Raw genomic sequence first — 12,399 nt, forward strand, 5'->3', positions numbered from 1 at the left:
GCAGCCAAAGAGGCTTCCATTGGCTAAATCTGGGGCAATTTGAGTGGTAAATAGATGATTTGCTGCATTCATTGAAACAAGAATCCAAAGTTCATATCATTGTGGGTAAATAAATGGGGGGCAAATAAAAAGCTCTTTTTACAGTAAAATGCCAGTTAATAAATACAGAGGCAGTGCTGGAGTTGGAAATCACCAGTGGAAACTACACTGGTGGGTGGGTGAAGGAAAGAGGAGATACTGGGCTTTGGGGTTAACCTGTGTGCTCCTAGCTGGGTTTAGGCACCACCATTTGTAAAGATAACCACCCTTTGTTTTAATCATGTAGACTCACTACATCCTGGTTTTTCTGTTACAATGAAGTTACTGTCCCTCTCCCCTTCATCCAACCCCCCCCCCCCAAACTAATGGTGAGCTTTTGGTACTGTATAAGTAGTAAAGAATCTTAAAGTATCTTCCCACAAATTGTCTTAATTACTATTGATATATTAATAGCTTTACACTGGCAAACACCATTTACACATCATGATCAGAGTCATTATCTCAGTGTCTGGACAAACTGACATGTGTCTTTGGATGCCATGCTCTAGGAAGGACACATCACTTCTGTGTGTGGTGATGTTCCCAAATGAAGAAGTAAGGAAACTAACCATGGCAAAAAAGCTGACAAACCAAGTTGAAGATTATGCTATAAAATAACATTCTTGAACTCTTCAAAACTGGAGACAATGTCCAAGATGCTTCCAGATTAAATAAGACTGAATATGGCACAGGTGTACTGGTGGAAGGTGAGTGAAATATGCACAAGTGAAAGTGTGAAAATGTGCCCTCAATATTATATAGACATATGTAAACAACGGACAAGTCAATTTTAAAAATGAGACTGAAGAGACATAATTAAATGCAATATGTGGTCCTTGGTTAGGGAAAGGAACTAAAAAGACTGCAACATTTGAGGAAATTTGAATATGAATGGGGACTAAATGGTATTTTATTAAATTTAATATTCTGCTAGCGATAACTACACAGTGTCCTGGATGTCCTTGGTCTTAGGGAATAACTCCAGGCAATGGAGTTATTTACCTTTCACACCTAAATGGTTCAGGAAACAAATATTTCATATTTATAGTATATTTGGAGAGAAGCAATAAAACATATGGAACAAATGGAAGCAATTGATAGACCTGGGAAAGGGATATTCAAGGAGTTCCTTGCAACTTCTTGTAACTTTTCAGAAAGTTTGAAATTATATAAAAATTTGAAGTGCCAACTGCAAAACAAAATTAAAAAGCTGGGGGAGGGGTGTGTCCTTCAATGGCTTCTCATCTCACTGAGAAATGAGTGAGCCCTTACACTGTCCTTATAATGCCCTAGAAGGTGCCACTCCATCTGGCTCCCCTACTCCTGGCTGCTCACTTCCACTCCAGCCCTGTTCCCTTGCAGCCTCCGTTTCTTTGACAAGCCAGGCTTGCTGCCCCCGGAGGCCTTCCTGCTGGTTGAGTCACTCTGCCTGCCGAGGCTGCTCTTCCCCCAAGTCCCTGTAACTTGCTCCCTCACCTCTTAAATTTCACCCTCTGGATGAGCCCTTCCCTAGTGCTACCATCTGAAATTACAGTTCTCACTGTCACTCCCCCTTCCTTGCGCCAATTTTCTCCATGCACTTGTCACCATCTGACAAATAAATTTTGTATAGTGTTCATTTAATTATTTTTCTCACAAGAAGGTACGCCCCTTAGGACAGGGATTATTGTCGGTTTTATTTTGGGTTATATGGAGTCTTCTGTCCGGATTCTTGCCTTGGCCTGGCGTCCTGCTCTTCCTACTCCCAACCCCCAACCTCCCAGGACCCACCCCTCCAGGATCACCCCTACCCAGGACCCACAGGGCTCCTAGGAAACCAGCCTTCCCTTTGAAGAACAAAGAGGGAGGAGTTGAGCCCTGGAACCCAGGCTTGGGGGGGACGCCACAGCGGGGGAGGGGAAGCTCGGACACTCGACCAGCTGCGCCGCCGTGTCAGTTCCTTCCCCGCCCTCCCGCCGCCTACCCAGCCGCCCAGCGCGTGTGGGGCACGAGCTCCCCTCCCCCAAACCCTGTGTTGAGAAGGCCCCAGGAAGAGGGTGGACACTCAGACACCCTTACATTCCATGTTCACAGGCACAGCCTCAAGGAGATATGCAGACAGTACCCTGCAGGTACTGCTGTGCCAGGCACACACCGAGCCCGCAGCATGCTACCCTCAGAAAAGATGGAGAGGGGGTTCTGCACAGGAGCAAAGGCAGGAGAAAATCACCCAACCACTGCCAACTGGTTTCATGGCCTAAAGCCAATATAATTATTTTTCTTGGAGTGAGGAAAGCTTTTAAAGAAATAATACAAGCACAAAAAAAAAAATAATCAAGTAATATAAGAGCTCAAATAACTTACACATTAAAAAGCTGATAAATGGGTAAATGCCACAGGGGCCAGAAAAATAACTTATTTGTATGAATAAAATTGTCTGCCCATCCATAGTAAAGTTTCCACGGACTAGTTACTGGGTCTCTCTATTTGAATCTTGTTTCTCCTCCATCATCCATGTACTTAGAGTGACAAGGGCCCTGCGGCCTATTCACATCAGGTGTGCCCTCTAGCTTGGCACCTTCACAGTAAGAGTAAAGCACTGCAGTACTAGGATGGCTATGCTAGGTGAACTTAACTGTGTGTGGAAGGAGCCAAAAAGCATATTAACATAACCCTAGAAACAAGAAATCTTCATCTCTCCAACTTAACCTTCCCTGTCACCCCATCCCCAAAGTGCCTACAGGGGAAAAGGTGACTGATGGGAAGTCCGGATGGAAAAAGACAGTGAGTGGCCTTTAACACTTGTGGTTAAAATATCTTATTTTTTTGCAACTTTACAGGTATATGGCCATGTGGGAGGTTGCTAGGGACCTCCCAGGCGCATGTGTAAATGAAGGGTCTTGAGGCATAAACATCATCAGTTCCGTGGTGAATTAGGTTCTGAACTTGAAATTGCTGATTCCATAACTTAACTCAAATAGAGTTTTATCCTGCCTAGAAATTCTATTCTACTCTTCTAGAAAGCTTTTCTTCTCTCCAAAATGAATGTTTTACACCTTCTCACTCCTCAAATGACCATCTTTTCTCTCTCTGGACTCCTTTCTTTGCCTTCCAGTAATGAGCTTGATTCATTCTTCCAGGAAATGGAAACAACCAAAGAAGACAAAGCCTTACAGTTCCCTGGTGGCAACTGACCCTCACTCTGGGTCCCCCACCCCGTGTGGATGAAGAGTATTCCCTATGGCCTAGGGCTGACTTTTGCTACCTAAAGCTAATGCTTACTGTCCTCTCACTTGCTACTTGTGCACACACATACACACAGCCAGACTCTCCAGACCTCAGGTGATTAGTCCCATCAGCATTAAAAATGGCTTAGAAACCCTCCTCTCTTTCCACAGCAAAACAAAACTGCTAGTTTTGATTTGTCTATGGCTGCTGTCTGCACAGCTGTGTACCCTTGCCCCGACCCGCAAGTCCCTAAAGGGGGAGTTACTCTCCCTTCAGGTCGTCTGTGACATCCAAGGTAATAAACTGGATGATTACTTTCTCTCTTCTCTTTACTGGACCTCCTGGCAGCGTAGCTAGAGTTTACTGCTTCCTCCTTCATTTGTTCTCTTCTCAAGTGTCCAGGACACTCCACTCCCCTAATTTTTCTGCTACTTTGCTGATCACTCCAGATTCCTTTGCATCTTTGTCCTTCTCACGCTGTCTCTAAGTGCTAGGTCACCCAAAATCTCCTTGCTCAGTCCTTTCTGTTGTCTCTACACACTCTCCTTGCATGTTCCAGGCTCATAGTATTCAAAACTACCTGTCTCCCGTTGGCCCCATACTTACCCTCTAACTATGACCCCCAAAGTTATATACCTCTGGCCTACCTGAAGTCTCCCCTTAGATATCTAAGGGAAGGGAAACTAAGCTAACTAAAATAATAATGCTGATCTCTTTCACCAGACTTTTCCGGATCCCCTCTCTGTTTCCCATCTCACTAAAAGGCACTACCACCTACTCTACTTAAACCAAAAACCTAGATTTGACTGGTTCACTTTCACTCCACTGTCAAGGCCTTGGTACAAGTCACTATCATGTACTGCTTAAAAGGTTACTCTGGAAGCCAAAGGATGCCCCTGCTTCAGTTCTCCCTCACAGCAACCAAAGTGATCTTTTAAAACATAAGTCAGGAACTATAGTTTTCTGATTAAAACTCTCAACTAGCTTCCTATTACACTATTACACATAGAGGAAATTCTATCTAGACTCCTTTCCTTATGTGATGAGTCCTGCCTTCTTATCTCTGCCATGCTCCAAATCTCCAGCAAGAGACCAAGGCGCTCCCACCCGACAAGCCTCTCCCTTCCACCTGCTGTGCTTTTGGATTACTCTCGGGAGCCCAAATATCCCTTTCTCATAGAGCCTGTCTCTGCCCACTCAAAGTAAAGAAGCACTTCTTTCTGAGTCATTGCCATGTCTACATGTTTTCTTTCCCCACAGCTTTATAAACACCCGAACTTACGTTACTTTCTTTTTTCTTAGTGATTTTCTATCTTTCCTCCCTCCCGCTCCTCCCCCGCAATAAAAAGTAAGTTTCAGGCGAGCCCAGACCCAATGTGTTTCCAGTGCCTGATAATACTGGGCACACAGGAGCAACTCCACAAATGACGGTGGAGTGAATGAAAACAGCGCTGCTACGCAGGACACACAGATGACTTGTAAACGTCCTTCTGGGTGCCACAGTCACAGCTTAGAGCTGAGAAAAGCGCTGTCGCTGACACAATTCAGGGACGAGAGAAAAAGACCTAGAGCGCCTGAGGCAGGGCAGCACCAGGAGACTTCCCGGAGGAAGGGCTTGGGCAGGGCAGGGAGGAGCCGCGCGGAGGGAGGCCCAGCACGCCGGAAGACAGCGGAAAATCCGTGCAGCGAGTAGGGGAGCCCGGGGCCGCCCCCGCTCACAAGTGGCCGCGCGGCAGCTGGCTGGTGCGCCCGCCCGCCGGCCGACGCGTGCGGGATCAAAGCGACCGGGAGAGGGTGGGCGGGAGGTGGCAGAAACCTGGAGGTGTGAGCCAGCTTCCCAGGGAATGATGGTTGGAGCGTGGGAGCGCAGAGGCTCCAGAGACTCAGAGACGAGATCGCTGAGATCCAGAGGCGCGCAGAGACCCAAGCGCAGACGCAGAGGGAGACCGAGAGGCTGGAGACACCCGGGCTAGAGATGCAGGGAGACGGCGAAAGACTCAGGGCAGTAGTTGCTAGAGACCTGGAAGGCTGTGAAAGATATAAAGACACTTTTAACAGACGCAGAAATAACTCGCGAACTTAGATAAAGGGGTGTTTAAGAGAGAACAGAAAAGAAGAGAGGGAGAGAAATGCAAAGAGGAGCAGGCTGTTTAGAGCGTGTAGCGCCGGAAGGCCACTCTCCTCCCCCACTGAGGCTAAGAGAACCCCCGGGGTAGGGATCCCAGCGCCTCATCCTTTCTCAGGGTCACGCCTGCTGAGGTGAGGGGTGGTGGGCGGGGATGGGGGTAGGGTGGGGGTGAGGGTTATAGAGGGTGTGGGAGGGCAGGCTGAGGCTGGGAGGATGAGTAAGGCCATAAAGAATCCGGGTCTCGATCCAAAGCCTGAAACTGCGATAGAGTAAAAATGTTAAATATTAACGTTTGTTAGAATTGTTAAACAAGATGTTTCTAAGGCAATTATTAAGTATTAAAAATTCCATTTTGGGGAAAAAAAAAGCTCAGCTTTGCATTGGCCGGGAATCGAACCCGGGCCTCCCGCGTGGCAGGCGAGAATTCTACCACTGAACCACCAATGCAAGTAGTAGGTGCACCTTGCTCGCTCTACCTACCATATAAGAGGTTGAAGCGCTGTGGTCACGTCAGGCAGATGATTTATGCCACTGGTTCAGCGAATGAGTAGCCCCTAGTAGTCCACTTGGGTGGAGCATCAGTTCATCCTTCCGCCCTCTGGGATCCGGCCACCAGGCCATAAAGTCGCCCCATATGGCCAGGGGCGGTCCCACACCCGGGTGCGAACAGCCCGGGGCCCCGAGCCTCGCGTGCAGGTGAGAAAAACTCAACCCGAGCCCAGGTTCCCAAGGAGGGGGGCGGCGGGGACCGCTGGAGCCACACATCTGTGTTCCCATTTGGTTCAGGTAGGGGGAGGTGGGATGTGCCTGGGGCTTGATCCCAAATGGATGCGCCCTTCCTACGGTCTGTGTTCCTTCGGGCTTTGTCAAGGCAGGCTCTGTGGAAAAAAACAAAAAACAAAACAACCTAAAAACAAGGCGTGGAGGGGTACTGGCAGGGCTTGGAGCAATTCCCATCCGTCTTTGACTTCGCAGCTATAATCCAACTAGGTTTGCAATCCTTTCCCCCATGGCATCTGGCTGTCCCGTTAAATATATGACTATTTTCCCAGACACTTTGTCCTGAAGTCTCCGAGTGTTCCCTTCGGCGGAGGGTCATGCTCTCGATTTGAGGTGGGTGTTAAACCCCGTTGTTTTCTATATCTCTTTCTTGTCCCTTTAAGATAACTGCTTATTTCCTGCTCCCCTACAGTCACGAGAGGTTCCCAGGAACAAGCAAAGATAACACACATGTTTCAGGTATCCTGCTAGTCATAAGCCCGACTTTCCTATCATTAGTTTTGAATCAAATACCTCCAAGTGGAAAGATCTCGCCAGCTCTTAACGATGCTTTTTGAGCTCCCCCGCTCCCTCCAGCCCCAGTCCAACCATCTCTCAGAGTGACCCCAACCTGATTCTGTATAGCTACTTGATAACGCAATGTCTTTTTCACTAAATCCCGAGGGCATAAGCTGGGGCCTCAGTAGGAACGATCCAAGCGCAGACCAATGCCCAAGCGCGCACAACCAGAGCCCCAGGTGATGGAGGAATTGAACACAACTGACTCAGAACAGAACTTTTCCTCTGCATCCCAGCAGAGCCCCCCATGACTTAGACGTATCCTCCCGGAACACCCAGGACTCCCCCTATCCCAAGTAAGAAGTGCATTAAAAAAAAAAAATCTTAAGATTCTTCCTAGGGACCACGGAGTGCTAATTTTACTTCAAGTTAGTGGATAACCAGAGCTTGGAGAGAAAGTTCTCGGGAAACTGAACGTCACTGCTGAGAACTTCTCTCTCCAAATCCCTGGAAATCCTTCTCCGCCTAATAACCACCTCCTTTCAGTTGGGTCCCGCCCCGTTATACAACCTTATGGTACTTAAACCAGCCGAAAGCAGCATTCACCCCTCATTTCCCACACTCCCTGGGCAGTTCCACTCCTTCTCAAATCCTTGTACTCCTCCCCTTTCCGGGAGCCTCGTGCCCAGGTCAGCGCGAGGCGGGATCCTGGTGTTGAAGGGGGCGGGACCCCCATCCTGTCCCCCCCTACCCCGGAGCCTGCGGGATATAAGGCGCAAGGCGATCAGGGGTTCGGTCCACACCACGGAGGAGAGATGGTCACCCGGGATCGAGCCGAGAATAGGGACGGCCCCAAGGTGAGAGGTGGGAGGGGAGGGAGGAGAGGTCCCTGGTGCAGTCAGAGGACCGGCTCCCGGAGACCATGGGTCAGGGAAAAAGCTGGACAGGCTGAACTAGCAGGGGGAGAGGTGCCGGGGGACCCAGGAACCAGGAACTGGGAAGTAAGCTGCAAAATATAAAGAGGGAACAGGGTCGGAAGAGTGAGAATTCTGGGGTTCGGGTGATGGGATTTGTCACCTTGCAGCCTGGGAGAAGTGGGAGGGGGGTCATAAGTTTGAATACAATAAGCAAATAATAAAATAAGCAAAAAGAGCACAGAGCTAAGGGTGGAGAGCAGAAACACAAAGCGGATAGGACAGGCACTCAACTCCACGCCGGCTGACCCTGTGGAGAAGGCCCTGAGGGTGTTGGTTCCAGAAGCTGGAGAACCGGCGGAGGATTTTAGAACCAGTGGGAAAGGGTGGGCGCATGGACTGTTTAGAAGCAGAAGACAAGGCGCGGTCGCGCAGGGTATTTCCCTTTCTGTACTCAGGGCCGCCAACTCTGAGCCCGGCACCGTTCGGCCCACGTGTTTGGGCGCAAAGAGGGTTCTCAAAGTTCTCCACTGAGACAGAGAGAGACTGCACGAGACGGAGACGTAGAGAGAAAAAGAGGAGAGACACAGAGAGGGGAGGAGGGAGGACAAGACTGAGAGAGACAATGCAAGAAGACCCAGGAGACAGAGGAGGCGAGCCTCAGAAATTAACTCTAGGGGTGTCGGGAGGGGGAGCGGAGAGGGATCGAATGGGTCGGGCCCTAGGCTCTCCTGGGTCTGGGGAAGGGGTGGAGATGGGGCTATCCCAGACACGGGATTCGGACGCCCGCGCCGCCGCGCTGAGTCTCGGTCGGGTCGGCCCGCTCTCCCTTTGCTGCTGGTCGCAGATGCTGAAGCCGCTTGTGGAGAAGCGGCGCCGGGACCGCATCAACCGCAGCCTGGAAGAGCTGAGGCTGCTGCTGCTGGAGCGGACCCGGGACCAGGTCAGTCCTTCTGCCAGCCTGGGACCGTCAAGCAACGGTCCTCAAGTCCTAGGGCTTCCTACTGGGGTGGGGACTTAACGCTGCATCGGTGACCCTGGCCCCAAGGCCTCCTGACCCGAGTCCCGCCCTTGGAGTCCCTTAACAGACCCCCTCTTGCTCTCAGAACGCGATCTTCTTCGCCACCCCTCGGGTCTGTAAGTTTCACACCCGGTTCTGTAAATTTCACCCCCAGGGTCAGTCAGTTTCTGCCTTTGGGTGCGTAAGTTTCCCCTCCCTTCTCCCACACCCTTCCTCTCCTCTCCGCATCAAGGGCGGTTAATTTCCCTGGGTTTGATGTTTCCAATCCCCTCCTCACAGTGTGGGTCGAACAGTTTAGTCTCAGGATCATTCTTAGTCGTCTCCACTCCACGTACGGTCGCGCGCTCTGTGAGCAGCGCGCAAACGCGATCGGGGGCACCCCCAGCTCCCGTATTCCCCCTCCTTTCTTCCCCCTGCCACTTTCCCCCTCTCTCCCCACCCCTTTCTGTCTCTGCGCCCTCCCCTCCCATCTGTAGAACCTCCGGAACCCGAAGCTGGAGAAAGCAGAGATACTGGAGTTCGCCGTGGGCTACTTGAGGGAGCGAAGCCGGGTGGAGCCCCCGGGTACAGCGCGGGGGTGGGGCAGCGGAGGGAGGGAGGGGGGACTCAAGGAGGCTGGGACTGGGGCAGGCGGGGAGGACCCTGTGGTGGACGGTGGGCTTGGGGAGTGGCAGACACCGCTCCGAAGCGAGGTTAATAACACCCGCGCGTGTCTGTCTCTGTGTCTCCCTCATTTTCTCCCTCTGTCGGTCCATCTGGCTGCCTGTCTCTGTCTGTGCGCCGGTCCGGCCTCGGTATCTCCGCGCCCCGCCCTTTCCCTCACCCGCGCTGGGCCCTTGCCCTGTCCGCCTGTCCTCCCGCCGGCCGCGGCTCCAGGGGTCCCCCGGTCCCCAGCCCATGACGCCGAGGCGCTCGCCAGCTGCTACTTGTCCGGCTTCCGCGAATGCCTGCTTCGCCTGGCGGCCTTCGCGCACGACGCCAGCCCGGCCGCCCGCGCCCAGCTCTTCTCCGCGCTGCACGGCTATCTGCGCCCCAAGCCGCCTCGGCCGGAACCGGTAGATCCGAGGCCCCAAGCGCCGCGCCCACCGCTGGACCCCGCCGCCCCAGCGCCAGGCCCCGCGCTGCACCAGCGCCCCCCAGTGCACCAGGGCCCCCTTAGCCCGCGCTGCGCGTGGTCCCCGTCCCCCTGTTCCCCCAGCGCCGGGGATCCCGGCGCTCCGGCGCCCCTCACCGGACTGCTGCCGCCGCCGCCGCCGCCTCACAGACAAGACGGGGCTCCCAAGGCCCCGCCGCCTCCGCCGCCCGCTTTCTGGAGACCTTGGCCCTGAGCTTTGTGGGGGGAGTGGGGGTGGGGGCTGGGGTTGGGGTAGAGACTCCAGCCCGAGGGCAGCAGAGGGACCCGGGCTTCGGGGCTAGAAGGTGTTGGGGAGGGCGGCGGGGCGCGCAGGCACAGCGCGCGGGTGAGATGTGGTCTATATTAGAGTATCTATATAAATATATATTTCCCTGGTTCCTGTCCCTTTTCCCTCCCGACTTGCGTCTAGGATTGTACCCTCTCTGCCCCCAGCCCAGTCTCAGTCCCCTCCCGAGTCCCTAGTGCATGGAATAAAGTGGTTATTAAATCCCCGTGTGTCCCCGAGCCAGGGGCCTGCCTTTATCTCGGCGTCCACGCCCAAGTTCCCTTCCCTTCTGTCTCCTGTCCCCAGTCCTGCGCTCCATGGCCCACGTCCCGGGGCAAACAGGTAAGTAAAGAAGAGAGCAGAACGGAGATTGAGTTTGGAACTGAAACCAGGTGGAATACACTAAGCTAGGGTAGGGGGGAGAGGGATGGGAGCCTTTAATTAAAAGTCAGATAAAAAGAAAGGAAAGAAAAAGATTTGAAATAAAACCGACTCTGGTGGGATTCGAACCCACAACCTTTGAATCGCTTTTTCGTCACTAGAAGTCCAATGCGCTATCCATTGCGCCACAGAGCCACCTGGCGGGCGGCGGCTTCTCACTGCTTACGGGTACTAGCAAGGGAAAGGGCGGGAGGGGACAAGGGAGAGGATTGGGCGGGGTGTGCGAAAAGCGCGTGGTTTGGATCTCAAGAGGCCTCCACCGAGAAAGGCAGAGGGCTCAAAGAACAGGAGCCACTTAGGAGTGCTGGAGCGCATGGGTGGAAGAAACAGGCAGAGAAATATTAGCGAGAACCGAATATTAGCGAGCGAACGAGCAAGTACAGAGCTCTGGCTGCCCGCTTGGGGGATGCTTCCAGCCTAGGCGTATCCACTCCCAGATGTGGCCCCACCCCTCAAAATAAAGTGCTGTAAATCTCTGTTTGGATGTGTTTTTTCTGGTCTGTCTGTTTTGCCACCTAGTGCTCCATGAACCAGAATCCCGATGTTATTCAAAGGACATCAAATAATCGAATATGACAATTTCCACTGTAGTTGTTCCTTCTAGACTCTTAGGAGGACTACGGGAAAGGTTTTCTCTCGCGCAGGTAGCGTGGCCGAGCGGTCTAAGGCGCTGGATTTAGGCTCCAGTCTCTCCGGAGGCGTGGGTTCGAATCCCACCGCTGCCAAACCTGAGTTTTTCTCCTCACCCCTGCGCCTCCAATCAATACCTTGAATTCTCTGGGGTATCCCTAAATTTTATGAGGACCGCTGGCAGCGGGTTCGCCCCCGTCTTCTCTCTCTAGTATCCCGTACAATAGAGGTCTGCAACTATCTGATGCACATTACCCAAGCAACCTCTTCAGCAATGTCCTAAAATAGTCTTATCTCAGAATAATGGCAACTTACCTATTTAAGTGACTTAACTGTAGGTGCTCCTAACTGCTATAATTACCCAGTCTGAAAAGATGAGGCAGTAGATTCCCACTTGCCTTTAATTCCAGGTGAACTAGCTCATTAGAGAATTTTTTTTATATGAAGTTACTAAGTAAGGTTAATAGAATATTATTGATAATGAATAGAAAGTGAAAAATCATAAAGGTTCCACCGAGATTTGAACTCGGATCGCTGGATTCAGAGTCCAGAGTGCTAACCATTACACCATGGAACCCACTTTCTACAGTATGCTTCACGAAAGTGTATGTAACACTAAGCTTCCTGTATTGTCATTCGCAGAAGATAAAATAAAAGCCGTTGTCGGATAGGATGGATGCTTCTATCACTCATCTGAGACATGAATTGAAATGTTCTGTAGGTATAAAATACACCCGGTACTTAGAAGAGAGTATGAAAAAAGGAAAAAATATAAACATTCAGTAATAATTTTAAAATATTGATTACATGTTAAGGCTCCCGATATATTAAGTTAAATAAAATATTATTAAAATGAAGTCTTTTTTTTTCACTGTTTTCTCACGGGGTTACTAGAAAACTTAAATTCGCATAGGTGGCTCCCATTAAGTACTGCTCTAAAATATCTTTGCTTCCATCGCTATTCGTAGTCCCGTGTGGAAATTAACTGACTGGAGCACTTAATGGTAATTCCTTTCGGCGTTGAGCTGTACAGCGTTTCTATCACCCTTTGTTCTTTGTTTTGTTCCGAAGGATATTTATAATAATAATTGAACTAAAAAGTCACCCAATGGGAAGGCAAAACCTTAACCGCCCGAACAGGGACTTGAACCCTGGACCCTCAGATTAAAAGTCTGATGCTCTACCGACTGAGCTATCCGGGCCCGTAGTGAAACTCTCGCCTACTATCTATAAGAGTTTTCAACTGACGACTACTCCGCCTGAAGGAGTTGTTAAGTCTGTGTGCAGCCGACTCCTGCTAAG

General features: G+C 51.1%; 1 protein-coding gene and 5 non-coding genes across 7 annotated transcripts; 2 read left to right on the forward strand and 4 right to left on the reverse strand.

Annotated features, from left to right (window-relative positions):
• Positions 1 to 5,789: 5,789 nt before the first annotated feature.
• Positions 5,790 to 5,860, reverse strand: TRNAG-GCC. Its single transcript has one exon. It is a non-coding gene; the product is annotated as a tRNA-Gly (tRNA).
• Positions 5,861 to 7,504: 1,644 nt separating this feature from the next.
• On the forward strand, positions 7,505 to 10,940 carry HES7 (hes family bHLH transcription factor 7). Of its 2 annotated transcripts, none has more exons than XM_004684622.1 (4): positions 7,505 to 7,548; positions 8,453 to 8,548; positions 9,103 to 9,190; positions 9,503 to 10,940. In XM_004684622.1, the coding sequence occupies exons 1-4, from the start codon at positions 7,507 to 7,509 to the stop codon at positions 9,952 to 9,954; spliced, it is 678 nt and encodes a 225-aa protein (XP_004684679.1). In that variant the 5' UTR covers positions 7,505 to 7,506; the 3' UTR covers positions 9,955 to 10,940. The 2 variants fall into 2 exon arrangements, with proteins under 2 accessions (XP_004684679.1, XP_004684680.1); XM_004684623.1 differs by having other exon boundaries at positions 7,507 to 7,548; positions 9,488 to 9,954.
• On the reverse strand, positions 10,516 to 10,602 carry TRNAR-UCU. Its single transcript is given in 2 exon segments — positions 10,516 to 10,551; positions 10,566 to 10,602. It is a non-coding gene; the product is annotated as a tRNA-Arg (tRNA).
• Positions 10,941 to 11,110: 170 nt separating the features above from the next.
• TRNAL-UAG lies at positions 11,111 to 11,192 on the forward strand. Its single transcript has one exon. It is a non-coding gene; the product is annotated as a tRNA-Leu (tRNA).
• A 410-nt stretch (positions 11,193 to 11,602) lies between these two features.
• On the reverse strand, positions 11,603 to 11,674 carry TRNAQ-CUG. Its single transcript has one exon. It is a non-coding gene; the product is annotated as a tRNA-Gln (tRNA).
• A 552-nt stretch (positions 11,675 to 12,226) lies between these two features.
• Positions 12,227 to 12,299, reverse strand: TRNAK-UUU. The gene has a single exon. It is a non-coding gene; the product is annotated as a tRNA-Lys (tRNA).
• Between the last annotated feature and the right edge of the window lie 100 nt (positions 12,300 to 12,399).

The sequence above is a fragment of the Condylura cristata genome, unplaced genomic scaffold, assembly GCF_000260355.1.
Source record: "Condylura cristata isolate star-nosed mole 26May11 unplaced genomic scaffold, ConCri1.0 scaffold00017, whole genome shotgun sequence".
Classification (NCBI taxonomy): Eukaryota; Metazoa; Chordata; class Mammalia; order Eulipotyphla; family Talpidae; genus Condylura; species Condylura cristata.